Source organism: Delphinapterus leucas, chromosome 6 (assembly GCF_059928025.1).
Source record: "Delphinapterus leucas isolate spDelLeu-1000000601 "Yukka" chromosome 6, BTC_Dleu_Yukka2, whole genome shotgun sequence".
Taxonomy (NCBI): domain Eukaryota; kingdom Metazoa; phylum Chordata; class Mammalia; order Artiodactyla; family Monodontidae; genus Delphinapterus; species Delphinapterus leucas.
The window spans coordinates 111,131,159-111,155,038 of NC_143134.1; the positions used below are offsets into that span (position 1 = coordinate 111,131,159).

Consider the following 23,880-nt stretch of genomic DNA (forward strand, 5'->3'; position numbering starts at 1 on the left):
CTGAGTGCTGCCTGCTGGCCTGTTGTCCCCGAGGCCACCGCAGCACTGGCCCCTGCTGCGCCGCTGTAAGAGGCCTCGTTCCACCGCCTCTGCTGGCATCTGAGCTGAGAATGGATCCTCTCTGGCCAGAACTAAGACCACCACGGTCACCTCCTGATCACTGCTATGAAACGTCCTGAGCCGCCACTCCCTCAGCTCATTTCCTGATCAGTACTGTCTGGAATTCACAATGATTCACAATCACTTCCACCACTCCTCAAGAGGCATTATACATGGCTGGAAGATTTCTGTACTAGAAGCTTTTCCCTCCTGAGCCTTGGACACAGGATTTTTCCAGTCCCAAATTTCCACTAACCACCAGAAATGTTTTAGCCCTTGGGCTTCATAGAGACTTCTCTAGAAAATGGCCCGCTCGACTGCCTCCCCCTCCCCCCGCCTATCAGCCCAGATCAAACATTTCTGTTTTGCAGTCTGAATCATATACATCGTCGAGGGGCTGACTACAATTTTTAACAAGTACTGGTATTATTCAGTTTGGCTGCACTTTAGTTATACCAATAAAATATATTCCCAATAACAAATGTTCCAACTTTTCATTTATCATCTTTGTATCTCTGTAGCAATAAAATTTATACTCAGCAGTATGGCGCAATTTTCCCCTACTGATGGAATTATTGTTTTTGTTTGTGTTTTAAAGCCACAGAGATAAAATTTACTCCCGACAATATGTCTGCTTTCGTTTTTAATGCCCCCTTACTGTAAGTGAGAAATACAAGAATAGAAAGCCGGCAAACTATATACTTACTCCAGAGCAAGGCATAGCGAGCTCAGACCAGGCCAGTCCCAGCTCTGTCACCAACCTGGGCAAGACTTCCTACTCCTCTGAGCCTCAGTTTTCTTTCCACTCAAATGGGAACACTGGCTGCCTCAAACAGCTGTTGTAAAATCAACTGCAATAAAGCATGTCAAGTGCCAGGCGCAGGGTTTGGGGCAAAGCAGGATCTCAGTAAACATTCGTTCTCTCCTTCTGCCCTTTCTCTCTTTACAGAACCTGGGGCAACAGATGAGATAGACAGCGAGGCCTAAGGAGAGGAAAGGTTTACAGAAACTGGTCTAATCCAGCTTTCCACCCAATACAAGACAGAACTGTCTATAAACACCACCCTCACTACCCTTTCTAACCCTCAACATTTCCTCTTGACTCTTTCCATTCTAATTATAGTTTTTTAGAAAAAGCAGGGGCTTTTCCTGTGACAGGTGCTGGGCATTTCGGGGTAAAGAAAGGCACCTTTAGCAGACGGGTGGTGGACAGGGCACCTAGCCCGTGGCAGGTAATTCTCACAAAGGCCCCATGAAGTAGGAACAGCTGAGAAGCCAAGACTCAGAAGCCAAAGACCCACCTACTGGCACAGCCAACCCAGAGCCCCTGCCCCTTCCACTGGCCCCATCTCCACTCAAGTAGAGGAACAGGCTCTTGGCCTCACAAGATGTACAGTCATGTTAGAGAAGTGAGAATCACATACAGGAAAATAAAGAACATGAAACCTAGTGCTAGGCTAAAAGTCAGGGACTTGGGTTCTAATCCCAGCTCTGATCTTTCTAAGTGATTTTGTCACGGTCCTTCCCATCTCCAGGCCTAAGTTCTCCCCGCTACAAAAGGTTTTCCTAGAAAGTTGCCTAGCTCCCAGGATAATGATGGAATGTATCAATAAATGGATGTGAAAGTGTTTTATAAACTGTAAAGTGTTACATACACATGGGATTGCCATTATATGCCAGAGCAGTCTGTACAGAGGTTGAGATGTGGACCACGGGCAGCCACGGGACTCAGCATGAGCCTTTATGGAGGGGAGGCGACAAGAAAGGCATCTGGGCCAGGAGGGGACGGGAAGCAGAAGAGACCTGCCAAGGCAAAGCTAGAGCAGCAGGGGCAGGACATTTTCAGTACCTGTGCACTACTGGGATAAAGTGTTGGTGGAGAGAAAGCTGGAGCAGTGAAGTCACTGGGACTTTCTTAAACAGAAACCCTGCCCTAGAAGGCATCCTTGACATCACCCTTCCCACCATTACCAAGCCCTGTGGACTTTGCTTCCCAACCATCTCCCCAGTCCCCCCATGCAGCTCATCACGAATCTCTTGCCTAAAGTACTGGCCCAGCCTCCTAACTCGACTCCCTGCTTCCACCCTGGCTCCCTCCACAAAACATTCCCCACTCAGCAACCAGAGTGACCTTTGAAAAAACAAAGCCCTGATTGTGTCAGCTGCTTAAAACCCATGACTGTTTTCCATCTGATCTCAGGATAAAGACCAAAATCTCTAGTGAGGCCTCAAGACCCTGCAAGACAAGACTGAGCCCCCTAGACCTGTCGTATCTCCTGAGACCTGCACATTCCCTCCTCCTTCAACACCTTCTCCACCCTTTCCCCCTGGTCAAGGCCTACTTACCGCCAGATCCAATCTCATCTCAAATGCCACCTTCCCGGCCACACACCTACAGCTACGGACCTATTCCTGCTGCTCTAACTCTCCTAGCTTCCTCCCTTTCGCTCACAGCTCTTTTCCCAACTTGTATTTATATATCTATTACTCCAAGTATTCTATCCCGATCACTCCTTCCAGAATGTAAGCCCCATGTGTCTGTTTGGATCATGGCTCTATTTCCAGGAACCTAGGCCAGTGCCACACACGACAACTGCTTGATAAATATTTTCTGAATAAATTAATAAAGCTGGTCAGACCAAAAAGGGCCTTGAACACCAGTCTGGGCAGCTGGAAAATCTGTGCATACAAACACGGGCACCAGCCCCCAAACGCTCAGCTCGGTGCGTTGGTACTGAGGCGTGCGCGTGGCCTTTTTGAGTCTGGGTTTCCATGTGCACACGCCTGGCTAGAAACAAGTCCTGGCTGAGATCTGCAGCAGGCAGGGTGAACAGAGCAGGAAACAGACAGAATTCTGCTACTGACTTCTAGGCTTGGTAAAGTCAATTTGACTTCCTGCCCAGAGAACGATGTGCTTCCAAACAACAACAACAAAGGCAACCAACAAAAACAACGTGTCCAGGGAATTCCCTGGCAGTCCAGTGGTTAGAACTCGGCGCTTTCACTGCCTTGAGCCCGGGTTTGATGGGGAACAAAGATCACGCAAGCCCAGCAGCATGGCCAAAAAAAAAAAAAAAAAAAAAAAAAGTGTCAATCTAGTTTGTTCATTCATTCATTCATTCATCACTCACTCACTCACTCAGAAAATACCACGTGTGCACAGTCAGCGTAACTCAGAGAAGCCTGGGCCAGGGAACCTCTAGTCTACTCAGAGCCCACAGCAGTCCATGCCGGCTGCTGGCTGTGTGACAATAAAAGGAATTGTGTGGCCTGGCCCAGAGCAGCGCAGCTATGCCCTAGGCCAAAGGCCCTAGGCCCCTGGACAGCCGTATCCAGCAGGAGCTCTGCTGCTAGGACAGATGAAGCATTTCCACGTAAGCTTCCAGCCAGGTCCTTGGTGGGTCAACTCCGGGAAGTCTTACTCCTCTCTCACCAAGCGAAACGCAGCACACTTTGGTGCCTCACCCCGTGCCCACAAACGCCCTCTGTCACTGCACCTCCAGCATACCCCGTTCACAGGCTCACCCGTCTCCAATGAGCTCCTGAGGGAAGGGACATCTCTTCTCAAATCCTCAGCGTGTGGCACACTCACGTGAGAAATGTGTATGAATGAATGAATGACCAACTGAGTCACAGACTGTATCCTCTGAACTGTGCTTGTTGTTCAATAAATATTTAACTTAATTAACTGACTGATTGACTAAGGTAATAGTTTTCAAATTTTTTAAAGCAGTAGAACCCCTCTTATAAACTAAATATTACAAGAGACCCTAGTACATAAAACACATACAAGAACGAGTTCCTCTGGTTGAAGCCCCGCCCTCTGCCCCCCTGCCTCACCCACCGCAGGAGTCCTTCAGGACCCCGAGGCCCCCCAGCCTTTCACAGCAATGAAGATGAGCTGCTGATGTAACTGACAACGGGGATGGATTTCACAGACACATGGCTAAGCAAAGAGGCCAGACACAAAAGGGCGGATGCACAGTGTACGATTCCTTTTCTATACAGTTCAAAACCAGGCAGAACTAAGCAATGCGGATGCTAGCGGTGAGCAGTGGTTATCTTTGAGGGAGAAGGGTAAGTTCTGGGAGCACAAAGGAAGCGTCCGGGGGGGCTGGTGATGTTCTGGTTTCTGATCTGGAAGGTGGCCCACAGCTGTGCCTGCTTTGTGAAAATCATCATGCTGTATGTACACTTACGATCAGTTCATCTTCCTGTAAGTATGTTACATTTTAAAAGTTTGTTGAAAAATAATTAAATAAAAATGTAAATTTCCTCGCGGTCCTCAGAGCCCCGCTGGAGAAGAACTGGCTTAGAAACACAAGGTTCTCTTGTACCGACGCACCCAGCCTCCACCACCAGAACCCTGGGCGACCTGTGAGCTCGCGGCAGGGGGACAGGTACTCACGAGGCTTTGATGAGCAGCCGCTCTCTCTCCTGGAGCTCCAGCTTCAGACTCTCTACTTCCACCTTGAGCTCGATGTTCTTCCAGACAAGATTAGGAAAGAAAAGAAACAGTGTGAAGCACAGGACATCCGAATGCCTACAGTGGGAAACCTGCTTTCAGCACGGACTGGCTCCGTGATGCTCATAATAGACAGATATTAGATTCAAACCCTCATTAGCCTCAGGGAACAGGGAAAAGGGAATTACTGAACACTGGTGGGCTCCAAAGAAGGCCCTGGATTTCTCAAGGCTTGGAACTATTGTGTAAATTTTCCAAGCTTCTAAGAGCCAGAGCATTCAAACATTCAGGCATAAATGTCATACAAGTGAGGCTGATTTAAAAATTGTCTGCCCTCCACCAGGCAAATTTACAATCAATTCTGCAGCTTGCTTTTACCATTCCAAGGTAATTACTTCTGGTTGTTTGCAATCACGCATGTGGTGGTGTAGCAGTGGGAATGTGTTACAGCGTCAAAAAAATAAAACCTGTGGATGGATAAGCAGGAAGCCACATCACTGCCTGTCTCATTTCAATGTAAGATTTCAGGGTGCTCCCTTCCCAAAGAGCCATGACCACATAGGGCCAGCTGTCTATAGGGGACACCACAGTGTTCCCCAGCCGTCTTCCTCTTAAGTGACTGGAACAAAGGGAGACACACATGGTCCTGGGCTTGTAACTCACGTGAGAATCCAAAGACAGACTCTTTGGCACACGGGTCACAACATGAGGCAGCGGGGAGAGATCAGCTTCGCAAACCAGTCCACAGATGTACCCCCGGCGGAATATTAGGTGAATTCATGCAGTAAAGAGGAAGGTCTGAGTGCGCAGCCTGCAGGGGACTGCTGTAAGTCCAAGACTTCTCTAACCTTGCTCCTGCTTTATTTTAATAATTTATGCCAACTTTACATTTTATTCCATACTACATGTGTATTATTTTAAATAAAAATAACATTTCCGGTAAAATTTACAATCTCCGAGGACAGGTCTACCTCCGTTTTAGCCAAGGAGCCCTGGGGGGAAGAGCACCCCTGACTGAGAAGTCAGCCAGAATGGAAAGGCCACAGCCTTGGGGCTAGACGGACCTGGCTTCAAATTCTGCCTCCACTCCTTCCCAGGAGGAAACCGTGGCAAGTCAGTGGATGCTCGTTTATTTACTCATTCCTTCACTTCACAGACATACACCAACCCCTGTGACAGGCCAAGCACAGGCTAAGCACCAAGGCCACCACAGTAGACGAGGCAGACGCAGGCCCTGCCTTCCTGCTCACATCCAATATGAAAGTGCAAGTGCAAGCCTGTAACTGTCCTTAGAAACACAAGCCCAGGAGGTCAGAGAGCAAGGTGTCTCCTTTCGGATCCCTCAGTGTCACACGAAAAACATAAGCCCACCTGACATGGTGGATTTGAGGATTGAATGAACTAACAAATGAGAAGAGACTACGAGACAAGGCTCAGACTGTGTTATTTTTTTCACTGTCAAACAACAGGAACTAAAGAAGTCATCTCTGCAGCAGAACTTTTTCTAGAAGAAACTGATCTTGGCATAAAGGACACTGAGTGACAGTGCACAATGTCTTCAACTGTGGTTTTGTGAAAACTGCAGAAACACCCTTCAAAGAGAAGATTCCTGTTCCAGCTCTCTGAAGGGCAGAGAGCTTCTATGTAACAGCTGATATCATATGTTCTAAGTGCTTTGCTTTCTGATGAACCAACTGGCACCCCAGCCCAGCAAATTTAAAAGAATGGACTGCTAACATGTCCACTAGACTTTTTTCTGCAACCTCAATACTTCAAGCTATAAACTTATATACATGGCGACCGTAATGTCTAAACCAAAAATCAAGACACCTTATAAGCATAAAATGGAATATCACTATAAAAAAGAATGAAGAAGCTCTTAAACCACTATTAAGGAAAGATAGTCAAGATATTGTTAAGGAAAAATACGAGGTACAAAGCAGAACATGCTCGCATTTATGTAAAAAGGGGGTTTGTACACATATACGTACACACACAATGCTTGCTTGTGTACACATAAAACTTCTCTGCCTGAGGAATTAATGATATTGGTTAGATCCAGGGAATCTAGGAGACAAGGGCGGAAGAAAGTCTTTCCAGTGTATACCTTTTATGCTTTTTGATTTTGAACCATGTACGCCTATCCAAAAAATTAAAATTTAAATAAAAGTGCAATTAAATCAAGTCATCTAGCCAAACAGTGGAAAAGAAGAGCTGAAACTGTGTAGTAGAATGAGGTAGGCAGACCCGGGGCCAAAACCCATCTCACAGAGCAGCTATACGACATGGAGCAAGTTGCTGATCTTCCCTGAGCTTCAGCTGCCTCTCCGGCAAGGTGAGGACCACCTCCATCGTACAGGACTGTCTTAATTAAAACAAGCTGATGAACGCACACATGCCCAGGACAGGTGCCCGACCAGGAGTAGGCAATTAACTTACTTTGATGTCCTAACACCCATATTCGTTCTGAGATACATGATAATCATACTTGCATACAAAATATTTTCGGTTACTGGGTTTTCTTTAAAATTCCGATTGCACCACCACTTCCCTCCAGAGAAGGGGAGACCCTCACTGTCCTTCTCTTGGGTCTTGAGGGACAAGGAAGCTTTTCAATGGTTGAAAAGGCTCAGAAGTACAGTACAATCCCTCTTCAAGACAAGCCCATTTAAGTCCATCCGCTAAAACTCAAGGAGAGTTCTTCTTCCTCCTTCAAAAGATTCCACTGGTGCAAACTTTCGAATAGAAAAAAATGGAAGAATTCTCAGGCCAAGGGCTAATCTCCTAGAGAAAGTCAAGAAACGGGCACTAAAATATTGTTTGTACTCACGTCTCTTCAAGAAAGCCAAGTTCTTTTTTCAACTTTCAGAACCAAGGTTTGTTTTCAGGCAGAGACCTCCAGGTCAAGACTTGAGATAGGAATAGACTCTTTCTTCTGACAGTGATAAGCAAGCACACCAGGAATACAGAAGAGTCAGATCACAGGAAAAATGACAAGGCTACCTTCGGGCCGCCCACGGAAGCCCCAAGAAGACAATGATGATCATTGTCAAGCGCTGACTGGGTGCTGAGGCTTTTCATCTGTCAACTCATTTTAATCCACACAAATAACCCCAAGACAGAGGGATTATCACTTAACTCTGGAAGTAAGCCCAGAGAGCTGAAGTGACTTGCCTATAGTTACACAAGTTAGTCAGTAACAATAGGATTCAATTCCAAAGACATTCTACCATTTCACTGTCTTTGTCTAAATTATAAATAATGAGAAAAAGGCAACTGAGATATGGTAAATCAGAATTCCCACTTTAAGAAGAGAGAAGGACTCCCTTAAAATTAATCTTGTATCGCCTTTTGCTTAATATTAAGGTCATCCTATTATCTCTTCATTCTCGCTGTAATCAATTCAAATGAAGTGAAAGCAGTGCTCTCTACTCATGCCAACTCTGAGAACAAATATTAATCAAACTTCTGCTTGGAATGACTGTTAGAAAAGACACTGGGAATGGCGGCAAGAAGCAGGGCACTCACAGTTTTGTAGACGTGTTCAGTGGGGCCATCCAATTCCTGTTGCATCCTTTCCTCGAGGAAATAGATGCGGAGCTTTAGGTTAAAGTTTTCTTTCTTCAATTCAGTGATTTGCTAGAAAATAAGAACAGATGGTCATCAAAAGTAAGATCTAAGGGACAATACCTGCATGAATCCCCATAGCTTCCAAGGCTACAAATGGAGTAAAAGCTTACCTTTGCTATAACTGTACTAACCCAGAAGTAAGAGCCAAACTCAGGACCATCTGAGCACTGAAATGAATGATGACTGAGTGGAGAGAGAATTCATGACTCCACACTGACAGTGAGTAAACAGGAAAAGAAAGAAAAGGAAAGGAAAAGGGGAAGCTCTTCTTTACAAAAGAAATCCAGTTAATAAATGTAGAAGAATAACAGGAAGAGAAACTCACCCTTATACAACTGCTATGGTAATGACTGACTCAGGCAGGAATCATCAATGCGTAAAGCATCAGGTGAAAGAACACTGGAAGACACGATATTCCCACTGTCTCGAGACATCACCCCACAGATGGCTTGTTATTTACAAAAGGAGAGTATCTTCACAATTTAGAAACCTACTAGACACCACCCTAATCGAGAGAATATATTTAATACCACCTCCTGGTGGAACAAAATGACATCTCGTGCCTCCTGAACTAAATCACTGAAAGCAAGCAATTGCGTTTAAAATGTTAAAACACCTACAATCTTTTTGTTTTTTCTTTTTGCACCTCACCATTTGCAGGATCTTAGTTCCCCGATCAGGGGTCAAACCCAGGCCCGGCAGTGAAAGCACCGAGTCCTAACCACTGGACCGCCAGGGAACTCCCAAAATGCCTACAACCTTTAACTTGCGTCTAATCAAGAGTTGTCAATCAGACAAATCCAAATTGAAAGACATTCTACAAACAACGGGGCTGGACTCTCAAAAATTTTAATGACAATCTTAAGGCAAAAATGGCTGGGGGACTCTTCTAAATAAGTGGAAGTAACAGAGGCCTCACTACTAAGTACAGTGAAATCATACAGTGAACCTTGAAATTGTTTTAAGCTCTCTGGAGATAACTGGGGGAATGTGAATAACAATTTTATATAAGGTAAGAGTACTATGATTTTGTAGGAGAATATCCTAAGTAAGAGATACGTGCTGAAGTACTTAAGGGTGCTGTCACATGCCTGCAACTAGCTCTCTAACAAGTGGGGAGGGAGGGAAAAAAAAGAGATATAGCAGATGTAGCAAAATATTAATTGATAAATCTAGATGAAGAAGATATGGTTGTTTGTTGTACTATTTTGCAACTTTTCCATAAGTTTAAGATTTGTTAAAATTAAAAGTTGGAAATTAAAAAAAAACAGATTAAGAAAACTAGTATTTACCAAGACCCTACTATGTAAGAGACACTGAGCTTAGGTAATTTAACTACAGTATCTGCACCCCTAAAACAACTCTGAGAGCAGATTACCCCCGCTATACACATGATCAAAAATCACATAACCAGTGGAAAAGCTGAGATTCATATCCTGCTCTGTCTGGCTCTAGTGACTATGATGTGTCAAGTAAACCTCATTGCCTATAGAGAACACCTGATTTATTTGTTTGTAACATCCAGCAAGCTTTCTGAAGCAGGTTAACCTAACTCCAAGAACAGAAATTAGCATACACACTAAAGCTACTTACATGTTCACTTTTTTTTTTTTTGCGTTACGCGGGCCTGTCACTGTTGTGGCCTCTCCCGTTGCGGGGTACAGGCTCCGGACGCGCAGGCTCAGCGGCCATGGCTCACGGGCCCAGCCGCTCCGCGGCATGTGGGATCTTCCCGGACCGGGGCACGAACCTGCGTCCCCTGCATCGGCAGGCAGACTCTCAACCACTGCGCCACCAGGGAAGCCCTATGTTCACTTTTTTGATAATTTATTGAACCGTTCTCACGTGATTTAAACGTGCTCCTACATGTACGTTACAGTTCATTTTTCACATTTTTGAAAGTCAACAGTCCATGGTTATAAGTAAATTATGATATGGCCACTCAACAGAATCTTATGGAGCCACTAAAAAGAATAAGAGATCACTCTGTGTACTCAAAGGAAGTTATCAAGACACACTGTTAAACAAAAACACTATGGTATAGAATATTATATGTGGCAGGCTACCATTTTAAAAAGTAAGGGGAAGATATGCTTACTTGCTTGATATAAATGGTATGTATCTGGAAGTATATGCTATATAACCTTTTTACCTTTTGAATTTTTTTAGTATAAATTTCCTAACAAAAAATAACTTAAAAATAATATTAGATGAAGGCATCCTTTTTAAAGACTATTTGAACTGTGAAGAGACTGCTGCTGATGTTTTATTAAACCCAGTGTGTCTGCCCAGGCCATAACTCATGCATCTGTTGTTCCCCTTCCATTCTCCAAGTCACTACTCCAGCTCAGTTCTCAAAGGCAAAGCAGAAAGATCAGGGGCTTTGGAGACAACACTAAGTTCAATCCTAACTCTTCTCATAGAGTAACCCTAGATTTGTTACCTTTCAGAGCCTCAGTTTCTTCACTTATAATATAGAGATAATACGCTTTTGTCAGTACTAAATGAAATAAAATACAGTATAGAGGATGCCTAAGACAGGGTCAACAAAATGCACAAAGAATGAAGAATAAATTATATGATTTGATTATATCAAAATGTAAGACTTCTAACTACAAAAAGACTCATAAACATGGTTTAAAGTCCAGTGATTAAGATGTTGGCAAAATACCAAGACATAGGGTGAACTGTCTTGAAATGAATGGCAAAATAAAGTCTCAGCAGAGAAACAGAAAACGTAGAAAAGAACCAAATAAAAATTTTAGAAACGGAAAATACAAAAACCAAATAAAAATGGACTGGATGGGCTCAACAAATGGTGATGACAGAATACTCAGTGAACTTGAAGACAGATCAACAAAAATTATCCAATATGAAAACAGGGGGGAAAAAACTTAGAAAAGAAAAAATTAAGAGAGCCTCAGGGACCTCTGAGCCAATACCAAAAGGTCTTTCATCAGAGTCCCAGAAAAATGGGAGAAAATTAGGAGAGTGTAGTATAAAAAAAAAATTGAAGAAATACAACTTAGAACTTTCCAACTTTTGAAAAAGGCATAAAACATACAGACTAAAGAGGCTTATCAAACACCAAACAGGATAAGTTCAAAGAAATTCACACCTAGCAACCACTGAAAAATAAAGACAAAAAACATAAAACAAAAACAAACAAACAAAAACTCTTGAAAGCAGCCAGAGAAAAATGACACATTTATGAGGAACAAAGATTCAAATAACAGCAGATTTCTCAGTCAAAACCATAGAGGCCAGAGGGCAGTGGAACAATATTATTAAAATGCTGAAAGAAACTGTCATGCTAGAATTCTTAAGCAGTGAAGGTAAAATGAAGACATTCTCAAATGAAGGAGAACCAAGTGAATCCACTGCCAAAAGATCTGCTCTAAAAGAAATGCTAAAGGAAGTTCTTCAGACCAAAGGGAAATGATACTACAGAGAAAGGTGGAAACTTCAGAAATGAAGGAAGAAGGAAGAGAGAAGGAAGGAAGAGAAAAGCAAATGGTAGTAAATCAACTATACTTCAATTTTTAAAAAATGATAAATATCTAGATAACTATCTAGAAGAACAGTAGAAAAGAAAACACCTCAAGTTCTTTAAAACATTTATGACAGTAAAGCAAAAGTTAAAACATAGTCTGGTGGTATTTTCAATGTTTTTGGATATAAAATATACTGGGGATAGGTGTGGCAACATTTTTACATTTCACTTATGGTGAAATGAAAAGTTCCTATAATCTCTAAAGCAACCACTAAAAATTCTTTAATGTTTTAAAATAAACTATACAAAGGGATATGTTCAAAAACTCAATAGATAAATTTAGATGAAACAGTAAAATAATTCTAATAATCCAAAAGAAGATTTAAAAGGGGAACAGAAGAATCAAAAACAGAAGAAGCAGGGCTTCCCTGGTGGCGCGGTGGTTGCGAGTCCGCCTGCCGATGCAGGGGACACGGGTTCATGCCCCAGTCCGGGAAAATCCCACATGCCACGGAGCGGCTGGCCCCGTGAGCCATGGCCGCTGAGCCTGCGCGTCCGGAGCCTGTGCTCCGCAACGGGAGAGGCCACAACAGTGAGAGGCCCGCGTACCGCAAAAAAAAAACAGAAGAAACAACAGAAAACAAGTAAGAAAATGGTGGGCCTAAATTAAAATGCATTGATATATGTTAAATGTAAATGATATACACAACAATTAAAATACAGAGGTTATGAGAATGGATAAAAAACCCAAAGCTGTATTCAAGAAACCCACTTCAAATATAATGATAGAGGTAGATTAAAAATAAAAGTTAGAAAAAGATGTACCATGCAAACACTAATTAAAAGAAAGCTGGAATGGTTATTCATATCTGAGAAAAGTATTCAGGCATAAAAGGGACATTACATAATAATGAAAAATAACAATCCTAATTGTGTATGTACCTAACATTACAGCCTCAAATTCATGAAGCAAAAACTGATAGAATTGAAAGGAGAAATGAACAAATCCACAATTATTGTTTGAGACATCAATACTCATCTCTCAAAGAAAAAACAGACCAAAAAAATAAAACAAAATATAAAAATGCTGAGCAACACCATCAACCAACTAGATCTGATTTACACTTATAAAATACTCTAGGGATTCCCCTGGTGGCTCAGTGGTTAAGAATCCACCTGCCAACGCAGGGGACACAGGTTCAAGCCCTGGTCCAGGAAGATCCCACATGCTGCGGAGCAACTAAGCCCGTGCGCCACAACTACTGAGCCTGTGCTCCAGAGCGCATGAGCCACAGCTACTGAGCCCATGTGCCACAACTACTGAAGCCCACGTGCCTACAGCCCGTGCTCCACAACGAGAAGCCACCACAATGAGAAGCCCGCGCACCGCAACGAAGAGTAGCCCCCACTCACCACAACTAGAGAAAGCCCGCGCGCAGCAACAAAGACCCAACACAGCCAAAAATAAATAAATTTATAAAAATACTCTACCCAACAACTCAACTGAACATGGAACAGTTCCCAAGATATCCTGGCTCATAAAACAAACCTTAACAAATTTAAAAGAACTAAAATCAAACTATATTCCCTGACCATAATGGACATAAACTAGAAATCAATAACAGAAAGAAAACTGGAAAATTCCCAAGTACTTAGAAATTAAATAGCACATTTCTAAACAATCCATGGGTAAAAGAGAAAAATCAAAAGATATTTTGAATAAATGAAAATGAAAATAAATCAAAATTTGTAGGATGCAGTTAGAGTAATATTTAGAGGGAAATTTATATTATTAAATGCTTTGGAAAAGAAGAAATATATACCTATTATATATAAAGTAGATAACTAATAAGGACATACTGTATAGCACAGGGAACCCTACTCAATACTCTGTATTCCTATATGGGAAAAGAATCTAAAAGAGTGGATATATGTATATGTATAACTTTGCTGTACAGCGGAAACTAACCCAACATTGTAAATCAACTATACTCCAATAAAAATTTTTTTAAAAAGGAAGAAATATCTCAAATCAATAATCTAAGCTTCTATTTTAAGAAACCATGAAGAGAGCAAAATAAACCCAAAGCAAAAAGAATGAAGGATATAATAAACATAAGAGCAGAAATCAATGAAATGGAAAAGAGAAAAACAATAGAGAAAAATCAATTTAAAAAGGAGATATGGGGATATATGTATATGTAGAGCTGATTCATTTTGTTATAAAGCAGAAACTAACACACCACTGCAAAGCAATTATACTCCAATAAAGATGTTTAAAAAAAAAAAGATAGCTCTTTTCAAATGATCAATGAAACTCATACCTCTAGCAAGACTGGCAAAGAAAAAAAAAAAAAAGAGAAGACATAAATTACCAATATCAAGAATGAAAGAGGAGTTATCATTACAGATCCCACAGTAATTAAAAGGATAATATGAAAATAACGCATACAAATCTATGCGTGTAAATTGGAGAACTCAGATGAAATAACACAATTCCTTCAAAGGTACAAATTATCAAAATTCACCAAAGAAGAAATAAGAGAAACTGAATAGTCCTATAGCTACTTAAAAACTTAAATCTGTAATAAAAAACTTTCCAAAAAAGAAAATTCCAAATCAAGATGATTTCAGTAGCAATTTCCACCAAATACCTAAATTTCTACCAATTTTACACAATCTCTTCCAGAAAATAGAAGATGAGGGAACTTTCCCACTTCATTTTGTCAGGGCAGCGTTACCCTCATAAAATCAGACCAAAATATTACAAGAAAACTACAGACTAAATCCTTCAGGAATGATAGACACAAAATCCTCAACTAAATTTTTACGAGTTGGGAAAACATATTAACACATCATGAGTGGGATTTATCCCAGGAATGTAAGGTTACTTCAGTATTCCAAAGTCAATCCATGTAATCCACCAAACTAAAAGACTAAAGAAGAAAAAATACATACGATCACATCAACAGAGGCAGGAAAAAGCATTTGACACTCAACAGCCTCTCAGGATAAAAATTCAGCAAACTAGGAATTAAAGGAAACTTCCTTTATCTGCTAAAGGATGTCTACAAAAAAACACACATCTACAAAAAACATATTTACTTAAAAGATGAAGAATTGAATGTTATTCCCCTAACATCAAGAATAAGGAAAGGATATCGGTTCTCACAGTTCCTATTCAACACCGTATCTGAAGTCCCAGACAGCGCAGTAAGGCAAGGGAAGAAAACAAAAGGCATCCAGATTGGAAAGGAAGAAATAAAACAATCTTTATTTGCATATAATGACCATACATATTAAAAAATCCCAAGGAATCTACAAAAACAGCTCCCAGAATTCATTAAGTGACTTTAGCAAAGTCAACTTGCAGATATCAATCATATTTCAGTATACTAGCAATGAACAATCAGAAACTGAAAAATTTTTAAATACCATTTACAATATCTCCAAAAAATGAAATTTTTAAGTATAAACCTAACAAGACATTATATATGCTTAAGAGCACAAAATGCTGATGAAATCAAGACCCTAAATAAGTGAGGAGACTTACTTACCAAATTCATGGATTGGAAACCTCAATATAATAAAGTTGTCAATTCTCTCCAAATTGATCTATAGATTTAACACAATCCCAATCAAAAGCCCAAGAGTTCTTATAGATAAAGACATGCTGATTATGAAATTTATTTGGAACGGTAAAAGAGTTAGGTGAGTGAAAACAATTTTGAGAAAGAATCCAGTGAAACAGAATACAGAAATAGACCCATACAACTATGGCCAATTGATTTTTGACAAAGGTGCAACGACAATTCAATAAAGGATAGTGTTTTCATTTTCAACACATGACATCGGAACAATCAAACATCTATCTACAAAAAAAAGAACCCTGATCTATCATACTTTAAACAAGCATTAAGTCAAATTAGATCACAGATCTAAATGTAAAACGTAAAATTGTGCCTGTAAGGCCAACTGGCCCGGGGCAGGGGAACACAATCAGATTCACAGGTTGCATCAGACCGAAATTCTCCGGACCACCCAGTTCCAGAAACCGCCCTGGAGACATTCCGGACCACCCAGTTCCAGGAACTGACCTGGGGGCTCTGAACCCAGCCCAGCCTTCCCGCCTTTCGAGGGGCGGGACTAACGGTCCCCCAGGATACGCGAAAAGACCACCAAATAAGGAATACCCTGTGCCCTCCCAGATTCACCACACCCCTTTCCCTTCTTCCCCTATAAAATCTTGCCCAACCCTCGCCCGGGTGCGACTTCTCTGGCCCCCTTTCTCTCGGACCAGTGAACCTCGCCCGGGAGCGCTCCCTAATAAAGCTCACTTGAAGCTTTCCTCTGTTTCGTGGTGCCGTTTGTTAAGATCCGACCTTACAGTACCTTTTAGAAGAACACACAGGGAAAAATCTTCGGGACCTACAGCGAGGCAGAGTTCTTAGCTATAACATGATCCATAAAAAACTTTTTTTTAAATCAATAAACTGAGCTTCATCAAAATCTAAATAAAACGTTTGCTTTGGAAAGCACAGTGTTAAGAGAATGAAAAGACAAGCTACACACTGAGAGAAAACATTTGCAAATCACAAATCCAAGACAGGAACTGCATCTAGAATACATAAATAACTCCCAAGATGTAATTGTTAGAAAACAACTGAATTAAAAGAAAAACAAAAAACAGGCAAAAGATTTGAAAAGAAACTTCACAGGAGAAGATATACAGATGACAAATAAGCACAAGAAAAGATCTTTAACATCTTCAGCCATTAGGAAAAAGCAAATTAAAACTACAGTGAGATACCACTACACAGCTATTAGAATGACTAAAAAGATTTTTTTAATTGACAGTACCAAATGCTGATAAAGATGTGGAACAAATGGAATTCTCATACTCTGCTGATGGGAATGCAAAATGGCACAATCACTCTGGATGACAGTTTGGCAGTTTCTTACCAAAAAAAAAAAACTACACTTACCATATGACTCAGCAATTCCAGTCCTAGGTATTTTCCCTAGAGAAACAAAAACCTATGTCCACACAAAAAAAACTTACACAGGAATGTTTACTGCAGCTTTATTAATAACCACCAAAACATGGAAAGAACCTGAATGCTCTTCAAAGGGTGAATGAATAAAGTGTACATCCATATGATGGAAAAATATTCAACTACAGTGATAAACGACAACATGAATGAATTCCAAAGATATTATGGTGAGGAAAAGAAGCTAGCCTCAAAGATTACATACTGTATGCTTCCATTTATATCATATCTGGAAAAAGCAAAATTATAGGGACTAAGAACAGAGGATTAGCTGCCAGAGGTCTGGGGTGAACAGTCTGACCACAAAGAGGCAACACATGGGCATTTTTTGGCATTACAGAACATTCTGATTGTGGTTGACAGTCACATGAGCCTAAAACCGTATACACATATACCAAAACAATTAAAAATAAATATATATATATTTTTTCGATTATGACGAAAGTTACAAGGGACTATACATATGTCAAAACTCAGCCAACATTTAGGGCTTCCCTGGTGGTGCAGTGGTTGAGAGTCCGACTGCCGATGCAGGGGACGCGGGTTCATGCCCCGGTCCGCGAATATCCCACGTACCGCGGCTGGGCCCGTGAGCCATGGCCGCTGAGCCTGCGCGTCCAGAGCCTGTGCTCCGCAACGGGAGAGGCCACAACAGTGAGAGGCCCGCGTACCACAAAAAAAATAATAAAATAGATAAAAAATTTAAAAAATTAAACGGGTGAGTTTTATTTCATGTAAATTATATCTCAATAAAGTTGATTTTTAAATAAGTAAAATAAAATATAGCAAAATACTAATAGCCATACTTGAATGCCAATACATCACCATAAACATACGTTCATTGGCATTTTTCTTCAGCATTTTTAAAAATAATTGGTAATAGTATATAATACTCTTTCTAATAAACTTTTTAATACTTTTATGACTGATAAAAGAAAGTGATTAACATATTCTACATTAAGTATATTTCAAACTCTCTGCCCCTGGCCCCTTGTTAACACTTAAGATTTCAATTTTGTGGCTAAGAAGAACAGCGCAAGAAACAATTGGTAGGTTCATTAAAGCCTCCTTTTAAATGTTTTAAGGAAACAGCACATAAAACATTCATTCAAACAAAAAAGTCTACCCCGCCAGATGCTTCCTATAAAGAGAAACCTTATTCTATTACTCGGCTACCAATAAATTATTTATGGAGTGGGCTTAGAATGCCCACATTGTGCGCACTGCTAGAATTCTTAGCAACACTTGAAAGAATATTTGTCCTATTTATAGGTAAAGAAGTTGTGTTTTTTTTTTTTTTTAATGAGAGGAAGGTAAATAAGCCTTCAGAAGGTCACTGCAAATGCCAGACAAGCCCAAATGAATACAATGAAATACAGGCAACATCTTTTCTGCAACAACGTCAGCCTCATTTCTCTGCTTAATACCACTGCCCTCATGAAGTTTCCTCTGACTACCCCATCAGGCTGTACTGGGGTCCTTCTAAATGTTGCCACACACCCTCTAATTTCTTTATTATGGCAACTATCACACTGCATTGTACCAGTTGGGTTATTTGCCTTTCTACCCAATCCATCTCTAAGAGATGGGGAACCATATCTTTGTGTGTATTCTAGTCTAAAACATAAGAGATGGTCGCTAAATACCCAATGGCCGGATGAATGGACACATTTAAGAATTTCCTGAAGGCAAAGTGAGGCAAGGAGAGACCCATAGGCTTCAGAGTCAGACAAATCTGGTTAACATCACTCCATTGCTTTTTTTCTATCACTCTTGGAATAAAGCTTCCTGCCGTGGCCCCAGGGTTGTGTGATCTGGCTCCGCTATCGGCCTCGGGTAGAGCCCTCACCCTCACTGCAACGCTCCAGCCTCCCTGGCCTCCCTTCCGGTCCTCACATAAGCCACCTTGTCTGCCTGCACAGCTCTTCCTGCAGCACTTCCCAGGGTGGCTCAGTCTCAGCCTTTCCATCTCAGCTCAAATGTCAGCACCTCAGAGACGCCCTTCCTAGCCACCTGCTCTAAAGCAGACCTGTCTCCACCACCTCCACCAAGTTACTCTCTAACACAGACCTCTTGTCTTCTTGCTAGAGGTTGTCACAATCTGTATTCATACTATTTATTTACACGTGCGTTATTTACTATCATGCTTGTCATATGAATATAATCCACTTCTAGAGGGCAGGGACCTTATTATCTATCTGCTCATGGCTATTTCCCCTGAGGTTTTAGCACAGTGTCTGGAAAACAGCAGACATTTGTTGAATTTGTTGACATTCAACATTTGTTGAACGAATGAATAAATTAATGAATGAATACAGTCCAGACTACCTTACTAGCCATATGACCTTAGTCAAGTTCATTTTTCTGTGTGCCTCAGTTCCTTTATCTATAAAAATGGGATTATAATAATGCCTGTTTCAGAGAGCTATTATAAGGATTAAAGGAAATTAATTGGGATGTTTAGTATTGTGCCTGGCACAGCATAAGAACTTAAAATATTAATATTCTTTTCATTTGTACTTTTCATCTGTACTTGAAACAAGTTCAAGAAATGAAAAAAAAAAATTGAGTTGGAAACACTGGAAACAGCTTACCATACAGCAGTTATAAATACCTCAAAATATAAAACCCACCAAATATGACAGAAACTCAATGCTCAAAAGTAAGCTAGGGACTTCCCTGGTGGCGCAGTGGTTAAGAATCCGCCTGCCAATGAAGGAGGCAAGGGTTTGAACCCTGGTCCGGGAAGATCCCACATGCCGCGGAGCAACTCAGCCCGTGCGCCGCAACTACTGAGCCTGCGCTCTAGAGCCCGTGAGCCACAACTACTGAGCCCGCATGCCACAACTACTGAAGCCTGCGTGCCTAGAGCCCATGCTCCACAACAAGAGAAGCCACCACAAGGAGAAGCCCGTGCACCACAACGAAGAGTAGCCCCCGCTCCCTGCAACTAGAGAAAGCCCGTGTGCAGTAACGAAGACCCAACACAGCCAAAAATAAATAAATAAATAAAATAATAAATTAAAAAAATAAAAATAGTACTTTAAAAAAAAAAAAAGTAAGCTAACGCCAGACTGTACCCGTCACATTCCGGCTCCTGCAACTCAAGTGTGACTGTGGAGCTGCAACATCTGAAATGGGAACCATCCCAACTTGATCATGGGGTGGAGCTTTCAGAAGCTGGAGCAGCCGCAGCTCAGCAGCGGGACAGACCCTGAAGGAGCTACTAGTTGGTCATTATGGCTTCCTCCCATTCCCACTTCCAACCCCACCCCCTATCAAAGGCCTTCCTAGCCCACAGCACATCAAAAAGGGAAGAAAAACAAAAGCCAACAACATAAAAAAGAATCAGGACAACTCCAACCAACTGAACTCTCAGCAAGGTGCCTAACTCTGGCAATCAGTTTCAATGGCTTGCAAGAGCCTGGACCTCCAAAGCTGAAGCTCACCCACCAGATCACCTTTCAATTCAAGGCACAAGGAATAAGAGCAAGGGCCCTGGGGTCAGCAGAATAGGAAACGGATGAACTCCCAATGCTGTCACTTGTAAGCCGCGTAACCTTGGGAAAACTAACACCTTTGAGTCACTGTTGGCTCATCTATAAAATGAGGATAAAAATCAATTACCTCACAGGGGTGTTGTGACAACTAAATGAGCTAAAGTACCTGGCAGAGCCTGGCACGGAGCAAGCAGAAAACACAGGATAGCTTTCAAAAGGAATCCAGTTCTCACTAAGCCCTCAATACGCAGATCTTCGGGCCACTGTCAATTTTTTATCCTCTTTGAAAGTCCAAAAACTGTTAGACCATTCACCTAGACAACACAAAAGCCATGAAATCTTGCTGCCCAGAGTTCACCTCCGGTAAACAATACCGCATGTAAGGCAGTTCTGCCAGCAGCAACTAAGTGAGGTTAGTACAATGAGGAAGACACTTTGGAATTAGTTTCTGATTCCAGTACTCTCCCGGTGTCCTCAAATCATCCAGAAAACTGTGACTAGGCAAACATCTACTTATTAACAAACAATACTGTAGCAATGACAGAATTTTAAAACCCAAATAACACTTGGAATACAACTATCTTACGAAAGCAACTCTATTTATGTTCTTTTCAGCCTTGGCTCATGAATACACATCTTTTTGTAAAATTATAACATAAGTGAATTTGTATAATCCATTGCTTTCCCCTAACATATCTTAAATATTTTCATGTTGCTGCACAATTCACATAATTATCACTTAAAATGACTGCACTAAATTCCACTGAATTGATTCATAGTCCATTACTTAACCTTTTCTCTCTTGCCCACTTATGGATCCAGTGTGCTCTAGGAGAAGCCTACAGACTTTACAACCAGAAAGACCAGGTCTGAATTTTGCCTTCTCTTTTTAAATGTTTTATTTTATTTATTTATTTATTTATTTAGCTGCACCGGGTCTTAGTTGGGGCATGTGGGATCTAGCTTCCTGATCAGGGATCAAACCTGGGACCCCTGCATTGGGAGCGCAGTCTTAACCACTGGACCACCAAGGAAGTCCCAATTTTGCCTTCTTTTTGTTTCTCAATCACGCTAAACTCATGGGCAAGTCATTAATCTCTCCAACCTCCACTTCCTCACCTGTGAAATACCTTCATCACAAGCTTGTTGCAATAAGCCAAAGAGATAACAAACGTAAACTATAATTCCCTTGTTCCCAATTTTTCCCAATTACATACAATGTGGCAACAAACACCGTCATGCCCAGAGCTTTCTTCCTCCCACTGGGTTGTCTCCTCAGGACAAATTTTCCCAAAATGGATTATCGGGCTCAAGAGTAATATTATTTGTATGACCATCAAAATCTCTTTTCAAATGGCCTTCAAAAAGATTGTAAAGATTTCCTGTTATTGTGTAATGCTTAAGTTGTATGTCACTGTTTGAAAATTTTAAAACCTATAGTAGCTTGCTTAAAATTACAAAAGAGAAAAAAGCGTTCACACAAAAATAATTTTAAAATAGTGGATTTTGAGCATTATGTCATTTTAGGAAATAGCAATAAAATTGCAACATCATTTTTTTGGACCACATTTATAGACAAAATTCATCACTTTGGATCATTTCCACAAATCTTTTAACTTGTTACTTGTAAAAAGTTACAAATAAAAGTTGAGTTTTGCTTCATAAAAAAAAAAAAAAAGATTGTAAAAATTTACACCGCCCAGCCCGCCATCTGGCCAGGTCTTTGGACGTGCAGAGGTCCGAGAACTCACAGCATTCGATCCAACACACAGGAGGCCATCCTACCACACAAGTGAACCTCTGCACGGAGCACAGACATCCCACAGCCAGAAGCCCAACTTGATTCCCAAGGCCCCAGGCACTGACAGGCCCCATCTCCTGCAGAGCCAGCACCCCAGGGTGGCGGCGACACCCACTCCGTCAGCTCCAGACTTGGCCTCAACCACGTCCACCGGCCTGCACCCCACGCGATTCTTGCTCTCCTGCCTGGTTCTAGAGGCGTCCCTGTTCTCCTTTTCAGCCTCCCCTCGCCCACATCACTGCCTGCTCTCCTAAGGCTGGGGCGTCTGCGTGCTCCCTCCCTGCTGCTACACTGCTCCAGCCACTTGATTCCCAGGAACGTGGCAGCCGCCCGCATCTGCCCAAGACCCGGGGTACCAGGCACTGTCCTGGCACATGTTACTTCATCCTCACCACGGCCCTAGGAGTTAAGTATTACTTTTCCCATTTCACAGATAAGGCAACCAAAGTTTACAGCTTTAGTATCTTATACCAGGTCACACATTCATCTCATCAACAAGAATTTATTAAGTGACTACCATCTTGTTCAGTTGGGTGCTGAGCACTAGGGACGAAGCAGAGGAGACACATGTCAAGCACCCACACCAATAAAATACACCATTACAAACAGTCATGGGACTCATGGTGGGAAAGACTGGGTCCCGAGGGCTGGCTGGGTCCCGAGCGAGCTGGGGAAGGGAGTGAGGGGCGGCCTCTCGAACAAGGTCACATTAAGGCTGAGACGTGAAGGTCAAGGGGCCTGCCCCTAGGGAGGAGGAGAAAGGGCGGTCCCAGCAGAGGGAGGAGACGCGGGAAGGCAGCCTGCGTGCTGCAGCACAAAGCGTACCGCCGATGACACAGCGCAGGGTGTCAGGGACCGTGGCAAGAAGTTAGGGATTTCATTCCAAAGCCAAAGAAACATCACAGAAGGATCAGCCGAAACTGACAACTGATGGGGCAGAACCGAGGGAGCTGTGATAGAACCCTCAGATCAGAGGGCACACCAGCAGGCACTGGGCACCCACTGTGTGCCAGGCATCACGCTAGGTGCTTTCCACACCAGAACTCATATAACCCCCATGACAATTCTGAATGAAAGACCGTTTCAGCCCCCAGGTCAGTTAGTGACAGGGCCAAGACCTAAAACCCAATTCTGGTCATCTCCAAGTGCGCGTCATGTCCCCGTACCACCGTGCTTCTGAAGCTTCAAGGGCCGTGCGGACCGGGTGGGGCTGGAGAGTGAAGGGGGCTATTCTCTGTGAGGAAGTAACCCACCACATGGAGGTTACAGAGCAAATCTGAAGATGCAAACCTCCTGGCCATACCACAGATAAAACATTAAACTTGACCCACTGCCTCGGCTCAGACCAAGACTTTTCCACAAAAAGGAGTAAGGGCCTTGAAACAAGAACACCAGCACCTCAGGGCAGGTGGATTTGAAACAAGAGCAGCAGAGTCTATCCTAAGGAAATAACCACATAACTGTACAAAGACACATGCACCAGGATATTCACCACAGCTTTGTTTATAACACTGAAGAATTAGAAACAATCTGAACGTCGCACAGGAAGAGATTACGTAAATTATGGTTCAATCCATCCCTTGGAAAACAAGTCTTTATGAACTTAAGACAGTCATTAAATAATACTAGCCACTTGTATCAACAGAGGTGGAAAGCTACACGTGTCACTCTCTGTCACAGAATTAAACGCTTCTACATACGGATAAAGATAGCTACCCGGGGCTCCCCTGGTGGCGCAGTGGTTGAGAGTCCGCCTGCCGATGCAGGGGACACGGGTTCGTGCCCCGGTCCGGGAAGATCCCACATGCCGCGGAGCGGCTGGGCCCGTGAGCCATGGCCGC

The 23,880-nt window shown here is 42.2% G+C and overlaps 1 protein-coding gene across 10 annotated transcripts in view; it reads right to left on the minus strand.

Annotated features, from left to right (window-relative positions):
- The window catches only part of CDK5RAP2 (CDK5 regulatory subunit associated protein 2), a 182,358-nt gene that overhangs the window by 144,075 nt on the left and 14,403 nt on the right, over window positions 1-23,880 (minus strand). For 9 of the 10 annotated variants that reach the window (XM_089913676.1, XM_022578895.2, XM_089913670.1 and 6 more), the window contains 2 exons: window positions 8,093-8,203; window positions 4,508-4,584 (listed from right to left, as the gene is read on the minus strand). In XM_089913676.1, the coding sequence (XP_089769802.1) occupies window positions 4,508-4,584; window positions 8,093-8,203 (188 nt within the window). Of the gene's footprint in view, window positions 1-4,507; window positions 4,585-7,394; window positions 7,500-8,092; window positions 8,204-23,880 lie in introns of those variants that run through there. The other variant, XM_089913674.1, reaches the window with a different exon arrangement.